The following is a 20562-nucleotide window of genomic DNA, read 5'->3' as shown; positions in this document are numbered from 1 at the left end:
CAGAGGAAGCTTCTGCTCTCTGCTAATGTGCAGTAGATATGTACCGAGAATCGAGACCCATTGATTTTGCAGACAGCTCTTGGTTATCCACACATATGGCAGCAGTATTAACGACACGGAAAATCAGAAAAACATGGACCCTACACCTTGACCCATGCGGCACTCATAAGGGCCTGCTTGGGACAGCTGTGTTTGGGAACTAATGGTCAGTGGCCACTTCCTTTAGCAGTGTGTTTTGGGTCTTATTCTTTTCTTTGTCTTTTTGGTTTTTTTTTTTTAATTGATTTCAACTTTTCTATAGGTTTGAATTTTTCAAAATAATAATTTGGGGGGGAAATGACGCCAGTAATACATATTAAAAAAAAAAAAGAGGACCACCTACATGGCTCAGTCAGTTAATGGTTGAACTCTTGATCTCAGCTCAGGTCTGGATCTCAGGGTCATGACTTCAAGCCCCAAGTGAGGCTCCACGCCCGTTATGGAGCTTACTTAAAAAAAAATGGGGTGCCTGGGTGGCTCGGTGGGTTAAGCCTCTGCCTTTAGCTCAGGTCATGATCTCAGGGTCCTGGGATTGAGCCCCAAGTCGGGCTCTCTGCTCAGCGGGGAGCCTGCTTCCCCCTCTCCCTGCCTACTTGTGCTCTCTCTCTCTCTCTGTCAAATAAATAAATAAATAAATAAAATCTTAAAAAAAAAGAAGGTGAGTGGTCCCCATTTACCTCCCCATACTACTCCCCTCTGCAGAGATAACCACAGTTGACAGTCTGTTGTGAATCTTCCCAGGTTGATTTCTTTTCATTTACAAACGTACATACGTACATAGTTATTTGGGTCTTTGCTTTTTTGTTTTTCTGACTTACATGTCAGGAATCATGTTATATAACATAGTGGGATTTTTTTTTTCTCTAAGATTTTATTTATTTATTTGAGAGAGACAGAGAGCATGAGTAGGGGGATAGGAAGAGAGAGAAGCAGACTCCCCGCTGAGCAGGGAGCCCTACACGGGGCTTGCTTTCAGGACCCTGGGATCATGACCTGAGCCGAAGACAGATGCTTAACCGACTGAGCCACCCAGGTGCCCTCATTGCAGTTTTTTTAAGACTTCATTTTTTTTTTAAGAGGCGTTTTAGGTTCACAGCAAAATTAAGAGGAAGGTATAGAGATTTCCCATGTCCTCGGTGCTGTCACCCTACATGTAGCCTCGCCTGTTAACCACATCCCCAGCAGAGTGGTACATTTATTATCAAGGACGAACCTACATCGACAAGTCATTATCCCCCAAAGGCCATAGTTTACCTTAGGGCTCACTCTTGATGTTGTAATTCTGCAGGTTTGGACAAAAGTATAATGACACATATCCATCATTATACTATCATAGAGTAGTTTCACTGCCCTAAAAGCCCTCCACGCTCTCCGCCCTCCTAATACACCCCCTGATCACCACTGATCTCTTTATTGCCTCCTTAGTTTTGCCGGTGGCTTTCTATTCTTATTATTTAACACTGTCTCCCGGTGATGAACGTTTATTTTGTTTCACATCTGTGTTCTTCTACAGAACCCAACTCTGCCGGCGCTGAACTGTTCCGTTGAAAATGCCCATCCGACGGTTTCTTACTATGCTCGTCCTCAAGTGGCGTCGTACAATACCTACTACCATAGCCCTCCCCACCTGCCGCCATATTCTGCTTACGACTTTCAGGTATATTTTGAGAGAAAAAGAACTGTCTGTGACTCTTGCTGCTGTTTGTGCTGCCTTGTTCTCTCCCTGATTATGGAACCTCCCTACCATGGACAAGGTAGCCAGGCCCTCAGGCCGATGGCCATCAGCAGCCTGTGGGGACTAGTGACCAGCTTACAGACAAGGCAAGATAGGAGAGATGGGGAGGGTGGGAAAGACACAGGAAACAGAGAGATGGAAGGAAAGGGAGAGAAGGAGCAAGGATCGAGGTGTCCCAGAGCGCTTTGACCGGCACCCAGGAGAGGACGTTACTCATTAGTACATCAGTAGGGACCCCTGTCCAACGGTGGCTTTTCCCATTCTTCTACCACTGAGAGAGGCCTAGTCCTGCTCTTTAACACAACAGACTCTGGCCAATGGATTGAATAGCATCTGTAATAAGGAACAATTCCCTGGTTTTCCTCCAGACTTCCTTAACTAGGACTATACAGAGAAAGGGTTTATTTTTTTTTTAATAACAACCCCCCCCTCTTTTTGCCTTGTTATCACAGAGATCCGAAATAGAGTTACCAAATTTGCACTTTCCCTTTTCCTTTTGAGCTGAGACGAAGCACAGAAAAATAGAACCAAGAAAGACACTTAATTAAAAGGCCTTCATTGTGTGCCAAGCACTGGGCTAGGCACTTCAAGGAAACAAGCAAAATGGTCTTTTCAACATTTATAGTGATCGTCAACCCTTGACCATAGAAGAGCGGGATTACACGGAAATCTGGTTAATTGAAAATTGGAGAACCAAAGGAAAATACCTTTGAAAGGAGAGGAGCCCATAATGAATTTGCTTCTCCTAAGGTCCCCTGGATGCTCCAAGGGGACATAAAGGCACGACTGTTTGGGGATACTTCCAATTAGCCAGCCAGTTTACAAACACAAAACCTAATTTCAGCTTTAGATTCACAAAATAATTGAACCTGGAAAGCCCCATTTTGTTGAAGACAGTGCCCTTTTGTTCAGCTCCGATGCTGTGCATGGAGGTCTAGGCCAGTATATTGCAACAGTAATACATGTGACCATGGACTTGTTCACTCTTATAAAATGCAGAACCAGAACAAGGAGGTGTCCATCAAAGCTTGGGAACAAATAGTGCCGGAACTTGTTCTAAAGCCTACGGTATTTACAGGTAGACAACAGAGGGAACTCATTCCCCAAATAGGTATAGACTGGGAAACACAAATCTGTTCAAAAAAGGCACAGATAATTTTTAGCAGTGACAGAGGCAAAAGGAGTCCTTTAAGAGACTGCAGGGATATGAACCCCTGGGTGGCTCAGTCAGTTAAGCATCTGCCTTCAGCTCAGGTCGTGATCCCAGGGTCCTGGGGTCGGACTCCCAGCTCAGCAGGGGATCTGCTTCTCCTTTTCCCTCTGCAACCCCCTCATGCTCTCTTGTGTGGGCTCTCTCTCTCTCAAATAAAGAAAATATTTAAAAGAGAGAGAGAGGATGCAGGGATGCTGAAATTAACACAGGAGCAAAAAGTAATAAAAAGTCATCCCCGGGGGGTACCTGGCTGGCTTAGTTGGTGGAGCACGCAACTCTTGATCTCGGGGTCTGAGTTCAAGTCCCACGTTGGGCATAGAGCTTACTTTAGGAAAGAAAAGGTCATCCTGGGATGGAGGGGCCGCAGACACATAGTCCAGCTCCAGAGGCTGCCTCTATTTATTTTTTATCAAAGCAAATTTTGTTGATTATATTGATTTTAGGAATTTTCACTTTCTAATGAACTCCAAAGTAGGAACAGTCATCCCCCTGGTGATGGTCCTTGTACACTCTAAGATAGGAAGCCTGTCTATAGGGTATGGAGACATTTCTCTGTCCATTGTTCCTCATTCAGACACTACCCCAGGGATGAAAACAAGATTGACTCCTCTTTTTAATAACAGCTCCCCTTCCTTGAGCCCTTGTTGCACACCAGCTGTGGAGCTGAGGTCTTCACGTGTGTCATCCGATTTATATATCCAATACAAATATCACCCTTTGGGGGAAAGAGTCTTGCCATTGCCCGTCTCTTGTCATTGGAGTCTGTCTGACTCTAGATTGGCTTGAAGAATTCTTTGGGGAAGCTATAAATCTGACCCCAGCATAGATCTTTCCCCCCAGTTATTTTAGGACACTTATATTTTTTTACCGATTTAAATTACGGGCTTCCTTATCGTGACTCAGAAGGGGTCTCTAGAGAGTAAACTCTCTAATAATTTAATTATTAAATTGCTCCCCACTCCAGGAGCTGCTGGGACACTTCTCATACCTCTCCTGGTTCTTTTTCTAGATTTGAGCTGTCTCTGTGTTTCCTCATTGGAGACTTCAGAGTCGGGCGGTATGGGTTTTGAGTGATGTGGGTTTTTAAATTTCTTTTAAAGACTTTATATATTTTAGAGAGAGAGAGAGCACACCTGGGCAGGGGGAAGAGCAGAAGGGGAGGGAGAGGAAGAGAGAGAAGCAATGCTGGAGAGCAGATTCCTCACTGAGAGCAGAGCCCACGTGGGGCTCAGTCCCAGGATCCCAAGATCATGACCAAGAGTCAGACACTCAACCAACTGAGCCGCCCAGGTGCCCCAAGTGATGTGTTTTTAGGTAAACTGTTTCCTTCTGGAACTTCAGCGGTGTGCTTGAATTGAGCTTTCTTTTGTTCACCAAGTTTCATTCCCTTCTAGTTTCTTTTTTTAAAAGATTTTATTTATTTATTTGACAGACAGAGATCACAAGTAGGCAGAGAGGCAGGCGGGGCGGGGTGGTGGTGGAGGGGAGCAGGTTCTTTGCTGAGCAGAGAGCCCGATGCGGTGCTCAGTCCCAGGACCCTGGGCTCGATCCCAGGATACTAGGATCATGACCTGAGCTGAAGACAGAGGCTTTAACCCACTGAGCCCCCCCAGGCACCCCTCCCTTCTAGTTTCATAGGAGGAAATACCAGTCTTTACCCAGGAAAGCCAAGAGGATGAGGGAACACCTTGCTTGCATTCCTAGATAAATAGAAAGCAATCAGCAAAACCACACACCAGCTCTGACGATAAAACTTCCAGAAGGACAGACCTACCCCACCCTCCCCCGCCACCAAAAAAAGCCAGAACTTCCTTAGGATCTCAGATTGAAAAAGGGCCCACATCACAGATGACTTTTCTAGACTTTCTTCTAAATGACTTCCCCATTCGGGTCATTTCTAAATAGGACTATATATGTAACTTTGTGTTTGAAAGCTACTGCTCCTTTTTACCCCAAGGCTGATAGAAGAGAGAGGAAAAAGAGGGATAGGATTTTATTTTAATCCCTCCAAGTTGTGCCCTCGTTGGGTAGCTGTCCAGTTAGGAAGCTTAGGAAACATTCCTTGTGGTCAGACACGACGAGGGCTTTGCTCTGGTCAGATGGCCTGAGGAGGCTGTGAGTGCTGAGCTGGGAGAAACGGGACTCTCGTAAACATTGGACTCCACGGCGTCCTCGCTTCGTGAGCTCCCCATTCCCCAAGGCAGGAAGATGGAAACTGAGGCTATCTTGGCCTCCTCACTAACCTCCCTACTCACTTCCGTTGCCCCGACGACACTCCTTTCCCTCCTACCTGTACATTGGTTTTAGCCAAGTAGCCCAAATTCCGCAGGGTATAAGGCATTGGGTTCTATTGCGCTGGGAAATTCAACCTAAGGGAGCTTTATGTAACACTTCAAGGGTCCCAGCCATACTTCCCAATCTGGCCCACCAGGCGGGTCCCCCTCCTTCACTAACGGTGAGCTGCCTCCTCTCCTGTCCACCTAGTAAACAAAAGTCTCAGCCTACGCAAAATGCAGACACCTCTGTTTATGCTCGTTATCAAAGCCTGTGAAGGTACCGTAGCCACCAAAAATGACTCACTAGAGATTGGACCCGTTTAATGGGAGGATCACTTTAGTCCTGGGGGAGGGGGTGCATGGCATGGGCTACCGAAAGCCTTAGAAGGCTGTGGCTGCCCCAGCTCAACCGTTTCTCTGTATTTCCCCCTCGCCTACCAAGTGTGTTCCACCGGGCGGGGGGGGGGGAGCTGGGGGGTCATCCTCTGGTAGCACCCTCAGCCTGTGGCTCACCCCCCTTCTCTCCCCTTCCTCCAAGGAGCGACTGGGCAGGCGGCAGGCTCGAAGTGACCACGGTGGCCCAGAAGTAGGCTATTTAGATGCTTTTCATGCTTTGTGGCATGCGAGGATTCAAAGCTCTGTTCTGCTGAGCTGCCTGTCCCATTAGTAAAGTCGACTCCCACTCCCAGGCAGGAACCAAAAAGCACCAGGCCAGCTCCCCAGCTGTAACAAAGCCAGATCCTTCCCAAGGTGCCTGCTGGTTGCTAGGAAACTACGTGCGGGTCCTGTGGGCCTTGCCCTCCCCCCCCCGCCCCCCCAACCCCGGGCCCCAAGGGTGTGTGGACTGCAGCCAGTTAGCTCCCTAGCTCTGCCAGGAGTCCTTCAAGTTTATCCTTAAGACTCCCAGCGTCCTCAAAGGGAACTGAGAATCATACCACTCCCAGCCGCTTGAATCCTTCCCAAACATGAAAGCAAGAAGTGAGAACCAAAGGCCATTGTGTCACACACACACACACCCCCTTTTACTATCAAAGTGTGCAACTGCCACCCTCGGCGGCTGCTGCCCACAGAAGCTTCTCGCAGCACCTCCCGGGACAGAACGGCCTCTTGCTGCACTGTTGGAAGCTTGCACCTCCTGTCTAGGAGCACCTAAACCCGGCCGCCTTGTTCTCACCCTCCCATGGCACCTTTAGAAGGGCCAAGTGCCACGTCTCCAGTCCCTGGCATGGAGACTTTTGTCTCCACTGGGCTGAGAGGACAGTGCTCTCCCTTGAAAGCAACAGGGGAGGAGGGAGGGAGGGAAGGAGGGAAGAAGGGAGTCCTGTAGTGCAGAATGGAAAACTAGGAAGTCCTCCCAGAGTGGAGAGAGAAATTGGGATTTTAGCAAGGAATCGGGCTTGTCTTAAGTCCACTGACTCAAGATGTTTTGTCTTTAAGGGTTCTGCAGGTCCTTTGACCCTGTCCATTCCTTCACTCAGTGCTGAAAGAATGAATGGGGTGGGGGAGGAGGAGGGAGTGATGGGAGCCACATCCCTTGTCATCCCAGCACAATGTGGATGGATATCTCAGTGCCATGGGCAAGACCTAGATACCTGGACAGCCCTTTCTAAGGAGTGCAGGGGTGAGGACTGGGGATTAGGAGACTCAGCCAGGTGGTCTCAGGCTCCAGAAATCTCATATCAAGGCCAACTCTCAGTAGCCCCAGACCTTTAAAAATAACACGATTGACTCAGACTGGCCAGCCAAAGTAAAGGCATAACCTCCCGCAAATAGCACTCGAACTGTTGAGAAATTGTGGTGTAAGTGGGTCTTTTTGTTTTTCTTTTAAAAGCCATATCTTAAAATTTATTTATTTATTTATTTATTTATTTATTTATTTATTTATTTATGAGAGATTGAGACAGAGAGAGAGAGTGGGGGAGGGGAGTGGAGGGAACAGATCAAGCAGACTTCCTGCTGGACCTGGAGTCCAACCCTGGGCTCCCCGAGATCAGAACCTGAGCTGAAACCAAGAGTCAGTGCTTAAGCGACTGAGCCACCCAGGCACTCCTTTTTGTTTTTCTTTTCATGTACCAGTTCCTCCTAGAACTAAGACACACCAGAAAATTGCAGTTCTCCAGCCCTGTTCCTTGGCTTATTATGTTCACCCTTCCTGAGAGCCTAAAACCAGCCTCTGACCCCCTGCCATCCAGGTAGTCCCCTCCAGTCTCCAGGCCTCAGCCATGCTCCACCGCCAGAGCAAGGAGAGGTACCCACAAGATGTGACTGTAATCTTTGAAAACATGTTTTACTTTTTAAAAACATGCCAAGTTGGGGCATGTGGGTGGCTCAGTTGGTTAACTGTCTGCCCTCAGCCCTGGTCATGATCCTGGGGTCCTGGGATCGAGTCCCACGTCAGGCTCTCTGCTCAGCGGGGAGTCTGCTTCTCTCTCTCTCTCTCTCTCTCTCTCTCTCAAATAAGCAAATAAAATCTTTTTAAAAAAAACATACCAAGTTCATCTGATATACTCCTGAGGTTAGGGTCACTCATTCAACATTTATTGAGTACCTACTACTTGCCAAGCACTGTTCTGAGCTCTGGGGGATATATCAATGAACAAAATGAAAACAGGCCAACTCTCCTTGAGCAGGAAAGTCATCAGGGTCAAGGGTACACATGAGCCAGGGAAAGAGAAGTAGCAATGACTCCTGATGTGTCAATTCACTGTTTTTAAAAAGAAAAAAAAAAATCTCTATCCTCTCCCTTCCCAAAGACTACCAAAGTCAGACAACTCGAAGTAATACTGAATCCTACGTCACTGCAACCTGGCAGGTTGTACCTTGTTCTTACCATTGGTGTTCTCATCTCCGCGCCCGTGCTCCTCTCTGCTCTCCGACCTACCCCACGCTCGGGCGGGTGGGCCGCAGTTAAGATGAAACAAATTGTCAGACTTGGAAAAGCCCAGATCCAAGAAAGCCCAATTAACCTCTGTGACCTTAGTTCTTGTTTGGTGTTTTTGTTTGTGGGATGGGCTCTGGGACATATTCTGGCGGCCAAGACTTTCCCAGGCATTACTGGCTTAACCTCTGAAGTTCTTAAGGGCCAAAGTAGCTTTCCGAAGACTAGCGGGGATGCTGTTGCCATGGCTCGAGGGAGAGGCACTGAAGGCTTGGGCTGTAAACATGGACAGGGAAGTGGTGGACTGAAGAGACAACACAGAAGTAGGAGTGACCAGGTGGCTGGTTGCAGGGCTCAAGGGGCGGGGGAGGAGGACCCCATGCTCTCCACGTGGGCGCTGTGCAGCCTGAGTGACTGCGACAGCGGGACCCCCCCAGCTGATGCCCCGCATGAACTCTGTAAGGCTTCGGAGCGCTCTGTTGTTCCAAACAGGAGCACACCTGGTCCACACTCGTTTTTTAAGTAACGATGGGCTTGGGGGGGGTGGATTGCGACCCAGCTGCTTTAACTGGTGTTTCATTTTTATTACACAGCATTCCGGTGTCTTCCCATCCTCCCCGCCCTCCGGACTTTCTGATGAGCCCCAGTCCGCCTCGCCTTCGCCCAGCTACATGTGGTCCTCGAGCGCACCGCCCCGCTACTCTCCCCCCTACTACCCGCCTTTTGAAAAACCACCACCTTACAGCCCCTAAAGACGAATGCCTGCTGGCTATTGAGATTATCGTGGCTTTTGTATTTCTGCTTTAGTGGAAGTGTGTAGGGTACAAAATTTAAAGTGTGATTTTTATGCATAAAGTTTTATGAAGGCCTGCCAAGCTAGGGAAAGATAGGGATGAAGCTTATTCATTTATCAGTGCAGAGCAGGGGTGGCTAGGCTGAACCCAGCGCTTCCAAAAAGGGCAGCGCACACTCTAAGCAAGGCTGGGGAGCCATCCCAGCAAGAAGCTTGTCCCGTTGGGACCTGGACCTGCGTTTCCCTATGGCTCTGCCTCGGCCCTCTGCTGCAGCGGCAGCGGGGCTTGCCACCTGTTCCACTTTGTGTAAATGCAGTGTCGTCCTCAAACCCTCGACAGACCGCCACCCTAGCACCTTGGGTTGAGCACCTGGCTTATCTATAGGCCCTATCTTTCCCTACCACTGCAGTTAGTCCCTAAGGAAAATTTCCCAGCTGGAGCTACCCAGTGGTTCCAATGCAGAGAGTTTTGGCTAAGATTTTGTTTGCTTGTGTCTGGATGTCAAAAAACGCTGTCTGTATCTTATACTCCTTTCTTCTCTGTGAGTATTGTAAAAATGGCTGTTGTGATCGTTCAGCTCAGCTTTTGTTATCAGTACCTCCCAAAGGGAAAAGTGCAATATTCCCTCGAATAGTGGGAACAGGACTGATTGTTTAGAATGTGCTGAAATACAGAGACCAACGTGTGAGGTGTTTTGAGTCGATCTCAGTGACACATTCGATAACTTAAGAGACAGAGGTTCTGCTGCGTGGTGCAGTGTTACAGAAGACATTGGCTATGGGAGATCTTACGGTTAAAATTCAGAGTTTAAAACGCTAGGCTAGGTTCTTGGGTGGTGATGATGAATTTACTAATCTTTGTGACTATTTAATCTTCAAATATTGTGCTTCAATCCCAGCAAACCGCACGTATCCCGCACCCCACCCCGAGAGAATCATCTGTATTTTAATGCCACTGCTCTTACTGGCCCTTTTTTCTGTTGAGACCAATCACGACAGTGTTCAAGATTATGAAAGTGTTACAATGCCGCTTTAAGTCTGCAAAACCTCAAAAGTAGCCAACTTGACAAATTCTTAGGTGTTACCGTAGATTTCACATCCATCTGGCACATTGTGGTAGGTGTTTGTATGGTTCTTTTAATTATGCATAGCTTTAAACCATCCACCTGATGAATTTAACACTTCAGCACCCATGCCTTCACTTCAGAAGGAACACTTTCACTGCAATCTTATGTTAACCTGAGACTTGAGTGATTTAAAGGAAGATGGATAATCCTACACTTGTATAACGTAAAAATACAGGGGCTACAGGAGGGTACCTAATTAGTTCTGCAAACACAGAACGCATACTGGAAAATTTTCCGGCCGATTTCGCTACCTCCCGACTTGATGGATTAGAGGTAGCAGGCAAATGCTGGTGCTCCCATCTACCTTGTAGACACCCAGCCATCAAGAATTATCAAGGCACAAGTGCCCTCATTGTTCACAGTAAATGTTTGCAAAGCATTCGGTTTAACTTCCGGCATTATGAATGATGTCTCATCCAGAGTTCAAATCAGGAAAACTAGAACCCTTTTGCGTTATATAAAATTACTATTATTTTCTACACTTCTGAGCATATTAAATTCTATTGGATTTCAAAAAGGGACTAACGACCAATTGACTTACTATACGAATACCAACTTGTAATACTCAATGAAATTTCTTGCCATTTACACTACCTTTTGCTTTAGTGAACGTGTATGAGTATTTAATTTTCTAAAAGGCACCATTACACAGTATATCTTACATTTATCACATTTCTTAAAGTGTTGAGACTCTGACTCATTTCTATGTATTTTTCTTACTTTACAAAATAACTTGAAACAGAATAGATTTTGTAACACTTAATTTGAGCTTCTTTTTTTATTACATTGAATTATATAAAGTGCATGTTACCTTAGAAAAATTAATATTTGCTGCTTTACTCTTTTGCAGAACATTTGCTGTAATGAAGGAATTTGTATTTCCGATATGTACCTTGACTGCATTTTGTAATATTTACTGCTTTATTCCTAATTCTGCTTTAAAGTATTGAACTGGGCATGAAACATTAAAATATTAATCCAGAACCTCTACAAACTGGATGTTGCTTAAAATCTGTATCACTGCCATGTTGGAAACCCAGACTGCTTTTGTGATGTTTCAAATTAATAAAACTATCCTCCTCCGTATCCACTTACATGTGTCTTCATGGAACCCACAAAAGTATCACAAACACTCCAAAGCAACTGACAACAGCCACTCACTTTTGACTATTATGGTTCAAGGAACAATGGGGATGCAATGAACCGACATGTAAAACCTTTCAGAAGGTAGAAGAGGGACAGTGAAGTATCCTCCAGACTGAGAAGGCATTTTGAGACCAAACAAAGCAGCAAGCCAGCAAAGCAAGCCACTCCATACCGCGGACAGTCTGATTCAGGGTAACTCACTGAGGCAGGCGGGGTGGGGGGGTCGCTGCGGAGTGTGCACAATCCAGGCACTGCACAGCTGTTCTCCAAAGTCCAGACCTCAACTCACAGATTTTACAGAGCACTGTGGTGAGGCGAAAGTATAGTTATCTAAAGTGGTGCCATCTGGGGTGTCTGAGTTGGTTAAGCGTCTGCCTTCGATTCAGGTCATGATCCCAGGGTCCTGGGATCGAGCCCCGCATTGGACTCCCTGCTCAGCGGGAAGCCTGTTTCTCCCTCTCCCTCTCCCCCTGCTTGTGTTCCTTCTCTCACTGTCTCTCTCTCTCAAGTAAATAAAATCTTTTTAAAATAAAAATTAAAAAATAAAGTGGTGCCATCTGTGTGCCAGAGGGGAGGGGAAGAAATTGTTAGCTCTCCTAGCTGTTTCGACAACTTTAGGAAAGATGAAAACAAGCCTTCCTACATTCTGGTCAGGGCATACGTTAACCTCCAAGGGCCCTGGAACATGTAGCCCTGAGGGAGGTCACTGCGCAGACATGAAGACGGAAAGCCAAAGATGGAGTCAGTACTGTCAGCACCCCAACAAACCTAGTGGGGAACTTTGTTGTGCTGTCATCAGAAATATCCTCTGAACTGAAAAACAAAATAGTAGAGTCTATGTAATTTCTTTTCTTTTTTTAAGTGAGCTCTATGGCCAATGTGGGGCCTGAACTCATGACCCCCACCCCCCCGTATGCTCCACCAACTGAGCCGGCCAAGTCCTCCAAGTCTATATCATTTCTGAAAGATAACCTTGTAAAAAATACACTCGAAAATCAGAATTATAACATTTTATTTTTGCCATAAGAAGCTCTACGAACTAATACCAGGAAATGGTTAATGAAAAGTAGAACTTAAAGTCATATGATAGGAAAGATTGTACAAGTATGAACATTACAGTACTGGGTGGAAATGAACACGGTTTCGTATGATTGACAGAAGTGAGGAAGCCAGTGCTGTTGAATTAACATTTAATCCTTTAGATTAGGCATGCCTTGACAATACGAAATACCTTGACCATTTTTAACCATTTATCTTTTTGGTACAATGGAAAAAAGACAACATCAATTCCTCATAGTAGTTGCATTTGGGGATCAGTACCGAGATGGTAATGATCATTTAAAATCTATTTTAAAGTAAATCTTGCAGGATTGCTATGGCATTTTAAAATCTTTGCTTAGTTTGGGCATTTTCATTTTGTCATCTCTTTCAGCACATTGGTATTTTCAAACGGTTCCCATCCAGAAGGTTTACAGGTATTTTAGTGTAGGCGCAAATTTGCAGCCAACTTGAAAGAAAAAAGAAGGAATTTAGTAGCCAGAAAGCGAAGTACGAAATAGGAAAACACCATGGTAAGTTTTAAACAGAATCTTGCTACAGATCTCCAACCCAATAAACACCGGGAGTGAATGGTTTCAGCCCCAAAGGAGTTAATTTGCACAAATTCTGAACTTTGGATACAGAAACTTCTGAAAAAACTGAAGACCTTGACATACATGCAAGGAAGAGTCTTCTGGCAAAAATACAAGTTAACTTTCCAGTTTTCCTTCTCCTCAGAAAACTCTAGAAGACACCTTCATTAGGCACAGAGTTTAAATTTTATACTCAAAACTGACAGCACAGCAGCAGGGCATAATAATTCTGTTCGTATTCTTCAGAATGGACAGTTTTCCCTTACAGACTCAATACCTGGTTTGTCATAATAGCCTTGTTAGAAACTCTTAAGTTTTATTATGATCAACTAATTTTCCTAGCAGGTAAATTTGAAAGGTCTGGAAGCTCTGCTGGCTGTCAGTATCATTCACACTCACAGAAGTAATTATGTCTAACTGGTGAAAGAGCATTAATGAAACTCACACAGATTTCCACCGGAAATATTTCTGAGTGCACCTTATAGTCAGAGTAACGTTGTCAGTATCTGCACAGAACCGAAACAGATACTGTGATTCCAGAGATCCGAGGCTTAAGTTCTAAGGTAACTTAAACTTTTCCAAGGATTAGTTCACAAAATGGTTTGAACGTCAAGACTCAGAACAGAAAACAGACAGATGCACATCATTCTAGCCCTCGGTAAGCAGCAGATTATAGCATTTTCTTTCTCGTGTTATTGCAAATACTGAGGCCTGATACCCTCTGCTACCAACTTGAAACACTGAAACCATTATCTTTGAATCTAGCTTACCGTCAGAAGAATGATGTATACGTGAAAAATTATGATTAAAGCTTTAAGTTCAAAGTCAAGAAATAGACTATTTTTAAAAATACATAGTTAAAGAGAAAGAAAATATCTATGTTGAATTAAGAAATATTTAAGCAAGGTTACAAAGGACTAACGACTATTCACAACAATCTTTTTCAGTATCTATTAATTTTTTTCCTTTGCAAAAAGTAATTTACAGAAGTTCAACACATTAATCCTGTTATAAAGGCTAGGCTATATATTTGTTCCAACCTGCTTCCTTTTAGTACTATCACTTCAGTGAGTTTTGACTTTATTCTCTAAGTGTTTTAAATATGTGTCACCTGAAAAGGAAGAAAGGTACATGTATTGTTCGCAAGATAAACGGGAATCAACAAGCCTATATAACATTACATATATAGTTTCTGATTGCTATAATATTGCAGCACTTTGCAGATGGAATGGAACTTACTTTAGAAGGGGTAAAAACCTAAAAGGTCTTGTGAAAGGAAAATACTAGATCATGAATTCAACTATTTCGAATGAAAACTTTCTATTAGAAATTCTAAGTAATATGAACATTTAAAAATATATACCGGTAGCCTCCTGCCTAAAATATGTAGGAGTCTCATTTATGGAATCTATCATTTATAAAGATTTATACATAACGAAATATTTATTTGGTGGCTTTCGGATTCAAACTTTGAAATTTCAGAAGGGGAACATTTTTAACCAGATGAACAAAAAGGGAACTCTCCATTCACTTCCACTCTCTATCATGTAAGAACACAGAACTCAAAACAAACGCAACAGAACTTTTCCTCTCCTCCTGTCTGCAATACAGAGATGTGTTTTCCATTAACACCTCTGCCCACAGAGGCCACAACCGCGAAGGTATATATACAGTAGTCCAGCCACCAAAGTCTTTTCCAGACAATGGCAATAAAAGCAAAACTCAATTCTAATTAGCTAAAACTCTTTCTTCAGATGAGACACTTGTCTGTGCGGCCATTTTCATGGCGGGAGGGAGGCAGGAGGTTGCTATCCATTTGGACTAGCAGAATACACAACCAAGCAGAGACTTATTCTGCAATTTTCCAGAACAACTTTAGAAGTTCTTATTTACTTTTTTTTGCCACATCCAAAACACAACACGCATTTATAGTCTCAATATTAAGATAATTGAGAATTCAGCAGTAAAGTGCTAACATGGAAGGGGAAAGTTGTAAGATAGACTAGGGTATGCTAATAACTCCAGTTATTTTCAAAAAACATTCAGACTGCTTCAAATTCTATTCAGGAAACTATCTCTCCAAGCTTTTTTTTTCTTCTTGCCTCTTTAAAACGAGCTGAAAGCTAACTATACAAACAGATACTCGGGCGGGGGTATCTCAATCTCTACTCAAACTTTCAGAATAATTTGCTTCTAAAAATTATCCACAAATAATCCAACTAGACTGCCTTCAGATGATGTGGCAGATCAAATGAACTCGTTTTCACCTTAATTTGTTTTACAGGTCTTTTGAAACCCCTGCCCCTGAATGCGAACCAAACTTTTGGAGTTTTCAAAGTTCAATAAGATTCTGGTATTATAAATTCAAACTCGGTACTGCCATCTGTTACATTCTGTTTAAAAATTGAATCATTTTCCTGCTGAATAAAAATATCTTCCCAGGTCATTGGCTTGTTCTGAGGAGTAGATGCGGTCCCTACTGCAGGGTCTTTCCCAGCATCGACCTTATAGCCAACAGCATCATCCTTCATTACAGGCATAGTGCCTGACCTATCAGAAAGATACGCATATTGTCTGATCTGCAGGGACCTGCATGGATGTAAACGATAAAGCTTTGAGTCTCCAGAAGGATCTTGACTATGAACTGACTTTATGTGCGAAGACATAAACTGATAGTTGATGAAAGATTTGCCACAGGCCAAACACTGGTACCTTCGCTCCCCTGTGTGATGAATTTCGTGTTTTGTGCGATATTCTGCAAGAGGAAATACCTTCTCACAGTAACGGCAAGGGTACTTCTTCTCCCAGGAATGAATGTTAAAGTGTCTCCGCAAGCTCGTCAGACAGACATATGACCTTTTGCACACAATACAGATATAATAGACCCTCCCATCTACTATTAACTCATAATGATCATCGTGTTTTACTTTCATACGTTTGCTGGGCGTCTCACCGCTAGGTGTTTTTGGTATCTCATTCTCAAGTCTGGCCTCCCCTTCGTCAGGGTCATCTTTGACGGGGATCACTATGTCATAAGTATCTTCTCCGATATTTGCATAAACCTTGCAACCCGTCGACAAGCCTTCAATCTCGGTAGCTGTGTCTAAGGTAATGATCTTCTGACCCTCCATGAGATGTTTTGATCCTAAACCTGTATCATTAGTGTTTCTAGTAATTATATCTGAAATTTTTAGAGAATTGGAAAGTGGCTCTTGCAGAAGTGTAGGAATCTGCATCTTCTGTACCAACGATCCATCAAAAGTGGCATTCTGGGGGATCTCAGCCTGGGGGACCAGAGATGTACTACTGACCGCCGAATCTGGACTGGAGCTAATAGTGTCATCATCATCATCTATAATTTCCTCCTCCTCCTCTTCAGTGGCCTTGTTTCCTGTTATAACAGCACTGTTTGGTGTCTGCTGATTCTGCACCAGCAAATTGATTGAAGGAGACATATGATTTGGAAGTGAAGAAGTGACATTTGGTGGTGTAGTAAGTGGTGTCTGATTTAGCAAAATAATGTTGGGAGTCAGATGTGTCGGGGCTGAAGATACCAGCAATTTTTCACTTCCTTGCGTCTGGCTCAGAGTTGCCTGATTCACAGAAGTAGGAAGTTTCTGAGTAGGTGTGAGATTTGGTAAAGGGGGAGAGTTATTACTAGCACCAGGTGCAACATCTGAAATGGCAACAGAACCTGGGTTAGGCTGGACCTGAGCCACTGCATTGGTACTCGGCAAAGTCTCCTTTGCAGGCAGAATCTCAGAGCAGAAAATGACATCATCATCATCATCATCTGAATCGGTAACAATGATCTTTTTTGTCTCGTAATCTTCAGCAGATAAGGAAAAAGACTCGGTTATAATAGGCATTATAGTGGCCCCGTTATCTTGGGCTTCATCTTTTGACTTTTGTATTTCAAGGTTCTTGTCACCAGAACCAGGAGGTACGGTTTCTGCATTACCGTCCTGAGATGTACCTGAGATGCTTTTAACCTGTGACAATGGGACACCAAGTTCTGCTATAAACTTAACCCCTAACAGCTGCCCTGATTTAATCAACTCATCAAGTAAATCCGATCTAACACGAACAATTTTAGAACTATAGATATAATTGAGAATTTCGGCAAAGATCTCTGCTCTTATAAAGCTCAGTTCAACAACTTGCCCGGCAACTGAGAAGAGCTGATGGAAGTAAGTACTAGAAGCTGAAAGAATATTCCTGTGGGCCCGGAATTTTCGGTCCTCCACGATAACGGTAACGTCACAGAAGAGTCCATGGCCACGTTGCTCATTCAGGGAGTTCAGCAGACTGCCAGAATATTGAATGTCAGTAGCAGAAATCAGTTTTCTACTCTCCATGCCTGTAAGAGAAAGGGAGGAGGAAGGGGTGGGAGAAGATTAGAAAAGAAAAACAACAAGTACTTTATCATTTCAGAATGTAAGCTGCAGCACCATTCAAAGGTGTATTCAAATTTTAACTGAAGTTTGGCATAAAATTTTTGGCTTGTATATAAACTGTTCATACAGACTGGCTTTTGGACCATGTGTCATATCTCATGACTTCCCCCTGAGAACAGACAAGTGAGTTTTTAATTGATCTACAGATCTGAACGGTAATCTCTTCCTCTGAATCTCAGATACATGTGTCACCACTAAGCAATTTTTTAGGATTAGAAGTAATTTTCTTAGTTCCACTTTTGGGTTCTGTCCCCAAGAAGACTCAAGAGTTTATTTGTAACGATCTTAAAACTTTAGGAAAAAAGTCTTCATCGTGAACACACAAAAGTTATTTCACCTGTAAATGAATGATTTAAGTGTCAGAAAAGCTTACTGTGTGCAATAGCGATCCTATACTCTTCCTAAATTTTAACTGATCCTAAGAACACATTCAAAAGTTACTCCCTACAGCCAAAGACCAAACTGTTTATAAACACTGACAATTATTACCTCCAGACTGCCGATCAGTTTTCTGTTATTTAAATCGGGGTGCCTCACCTAGATAAACTATGAAACACCTTTTTTGCCCTCTCCCCTTTCATCATCTCCTTGCCCCTTCCCCTCACCTCTCTACTCTTACAATCTCCAGAGGTGAAATGTTAGAGTGCCAAGCGAAGTCAACAGATGGTACTGTGAAAAAATAAGACAAAGGAAAGGTCACCATTTCTTAATGCTTATTTGCATGAAAACATGAAACATTTCAATTTGTTGGTAAAGAATTATGTAAAGAATTACGCACACTGGTATGAAAACTTTTTTTATACCAGATGTGTTAGTGAAAACGAAAACATAAACTTAATGGAGCAGAGCAGTTACTCACTCTAGAAAAAGGGGGGAGGGTCAGTAAAGAGCAATGCTGTGTACCACTCCAAAACATTCTTTTTTTGCATGTCACAGAATACATTTGCAGTAACAAGGGTGCCTAGTAGCTTAAAATACATATATATATTTCTTATGTATTTAACTTCTATAGAATATATATATACACACACACACAATTGGCTGATAAGTACTTTAGGTAGAGAAACACTTTTATTGCTAATATTCTTTCCCTTTAATGTTACCAAAATAGTAGCACTGTCGTCACAGTGCTTAAGTTATATACACGTGGAAGGCGGGGCGTCTCAAGCATCTTCGAAATTTTCAAAACTGCAGCTTAAAAACAAAAAGTAGGCAAAAAGTCTAGAAATGAGGATTTGAAAGATCATTTGTTATAAGGCATTACTCGTTTAACAGTACCAAGGAATTCCAGGTTACCCTAAAGGCACTCATCCGAAAGGGTGACCTTTGGACAGCGAGCCAGCCACCAGGGCTTCCGAAAGACGGGGATTTCGACAGAAGTCGCTCTTAAGTAGGTAGATAGGTTTTCCGAATACAAATTTTTGTCGTTTGCAAATGCGCTCTTGGAAGGAGGCAATGCATCAAACGTACGTGTCCAGGTGACACCGGGAATTGGTTTCATTTTGTTTAGATTTCCTCCCGCTTTTCCCCGTCAGGGTGGGCCCAGGAACCGCACAGATCGCTCTGAACCCACCCCGAGATCTGCGACCTGCCTCCGGAAAAGCCATTCCGCATCGCTGGGAGACAAACCCTTGACGGAAGGCAGGTGAAGGTGGAAAAGAGAGAAACGCCATCCGCGAGCGAGTAAAGCCAACCAACACGCGGCTCCCTGCGGTAGCTGAACCCCGTCTTCCTTACTCCACCCCCTCTTCCCCATTTGCACCCAGCCGGCTGCAACCGAGGTGTTTTTTTTTTTTTCTTTTTTTTTTTTCACCCCAATTCACGCGAAAAGGCAGCTTCCTGCAAATCCAGATGGAGGTAGGAACGCACCGCCAGGGCGGGGGTCCGCCGGCGAGCCGGGGAAAGTAGAAGGTGGCGAACGGGAGGGTGGGGTGCTGGGAGGGGATGAGGCCAAGCAGGCGGCATTGTTGTGCCCTGAGAAGGGGACGGAAGGGGAGGATGGGCCGGGCAGAAAAGCTCTAAATCAAAGTAGGGGCTAGGAGGAGAAAAGGAGGCACAAAAAGGCAGGCGGAAGGCGAGCAAAAAGCCAAGTGGGTCCCCGCGGTGGGCTCCCCATGCGCCGGGCCTACCCAGGGCACCGGCAGCCCCTCGGCCCCTGACGGCAGAGGGGACCGCGCCGCGGCCCTCGGGCTCGTCCCCTCCTTCGCTCCCGGGCCCACACAAAGAAAGGGCCGGAGGAGCGGAGCCTCCGACTCCGCGGCTTCCTGGTTCAAGTGAGGAGAATGCAAACGCAGGCGCGGCCCAGCGACGGAGGCAGCGGGCGCGCTCCCTCGCCGCTCCCGGCCCCGGGCCGGGTCCTCACCTGCTTCCCGGCGCCGCCGCTTCTCCTCGTCGGGCCGCGCGGACGGGTGGGAGCCCTCCAACGACCAGAAGCCGGACTCCGCGGCGATTCGGCTCCTTCTTTAAACGTCGCTCCAGTCTTGGTCGACGTCGACGCGGCTGCCGCCACCGCTGCTACAGCTGCCCCACGCCACCGACAGAGGGCACAGCGCGGGGGCGCAGCGCGGAAGCCGGAGGCGCCCTCCTCCTCCGAGCGCCGTTCGGCTCTTTCCGGAAGGGCCCGAGCTCTAGGCGGCCGCGTTTCGGCGCCCGGCGCTGCCTTCGGCTCCTTCCGCGGGGGGCGGAGTGAGACTGGGAAGCTCTGGGAGCGTTCGGCCCTTTCCGGAGGGCGAAAGGGTGGGAAAAAGGGAAGGGAAAGATGGGGTTATGCGGTCGGTCTCCCGCGGCTGGGATCCCAAAGTCGGCGCAACCTTCTAGGGCGTGAAAACTTTTGTTGGAGACCGTACGAGTTTCATTTCTTTTACGAGTTTGAAACGGCTCCGTTAGCCCGTCTCTTAGACGATAAACCACCTTGAAATAGAATCTGAATAAATATCACCAAGTCGAATCGATCGACTCAGGATGACTCAAGTTCTCGGATGACAAGTTAACAGCGACATCACACTGTTTTTAAGAACTCAGTCTAGGGTTTGGACACCAGACTGCCTTCTAAGTTGAATACTAAATGATGCAGTGCTATCTTAATCCCTTCGTTTCGACTGTCGTTTACTGACCACCTGTTTGAGCTATTCCAGATCTCCTGTTAGGTGCCGTGGAATACAAAAATGAGTAAGCCAAGGTCTCCTTTCCAAAGAGCTCAGTGATGTTACACCAACGTCGACAAAAGTACCTGTCCAAGGTTATAGAACACAGAGAAGGAAATAGCCA

The 20562-nt window shown here is 45.1% G+C and overlaps 2 protein-coding genes across 5 annotated transcripts in view; one reads left to right on the top strand and one right to left on the bottom strand.

Moving 5' to 3' along the window:
* TMEM255A (transmembrane protein 255A) overlaps positions 1 to 11147 on the top strand; it is a 45155-nt gene extending 34008 nt beyond the window's left edge. For both annotated transcript variants that reach the window (XM_032882299.1, XM_032882298.1), the window contains 2 exons: positions 1553 to 1696; positions 8735 to 11147. In XM_032882299.1, the coding sequence (XP_032738190.1) occupies positions 1553 to 1696; positions 8735 to 8893 (303 nt within the window). In that variant the 3' untranslated portion in view covers positions 8894 to 11147. The remainder of the gene's footprint in view (positions 1 to 1552; positions 1697 to 8734) is intronic.
* Positions 11148 to 12202: 1055 nt separating this feature from the next.
* ZBTB33 (zinc finger and BTB domain containing 33) lies at positions 12203 to 19845 on the bottom strand. Of its 3 annotated transcripts, XR_004385551.1 has the most exons (3): positions 19658 to 19845; positions 13286 to 17198; positions 12203 to 12714 (listed from the first exon to the last, which is right to left on the bottom strand). XR_004385551.1 is itself a non-coding variant. In XM_032882295.1 (2 exons), exon 2 carries the CDS (start codon positions 17194 to 17196, stop codon positions 15178 to 15180), a length of 2019 nt encoding a protein of 672 aa, XP_032738186.1. In that variant the 5' UTR covers positions 17197 to 17198; positions 19658 to 19845; the 3' UTR covers positions 12203 to 15177. The 3 variants fall into 3 exon arrangements, 2 of the variants coding, with proteins under 2 accessions (XP_032738186.1, XP_032738187.1); XM_032882295.1 differs by having other exon boundaries at positions 12203 to 17198; XM_032882296.1 differs by lacking the exon at positions 19658 to 19845 and adding an exon at positions 17901 to 18275 and having other exon boundaries at positions 12203 to 17198.
* Between the last annotated feature and the right edge of the window lie 717 nt (positions 19846 to 20562).

This window comes from Lontra canadensis, unplaced genomic scaffold (assembly GCF_010015895.1).
Source record: "Lontra canadensis isolate GAN:19392208 unplaced genomic scaffold, GSC_riverotter_1.0 scaffold81, whole genome shotgun sequence".
Taxonomy (NCBI): Eukaryota; Metazoa; Chordata; class Mammalia; order Carnivora; family Mustelidae; genus Lontra; species Lontra canadensis.
This window is presented reverse-complemented; position numbering and strand designations above follow the sequence as displayed.

Bases quoted from the DNA above. Each gene is read 5' to 3' on its own strand.
- ZBTB33 (XM_032882295.1), bottom strand. From the start codon at position 17,196: ATGGAGAGTAGAAAACTGATTTCTGCTACTGACATTCAATATTCTGGC.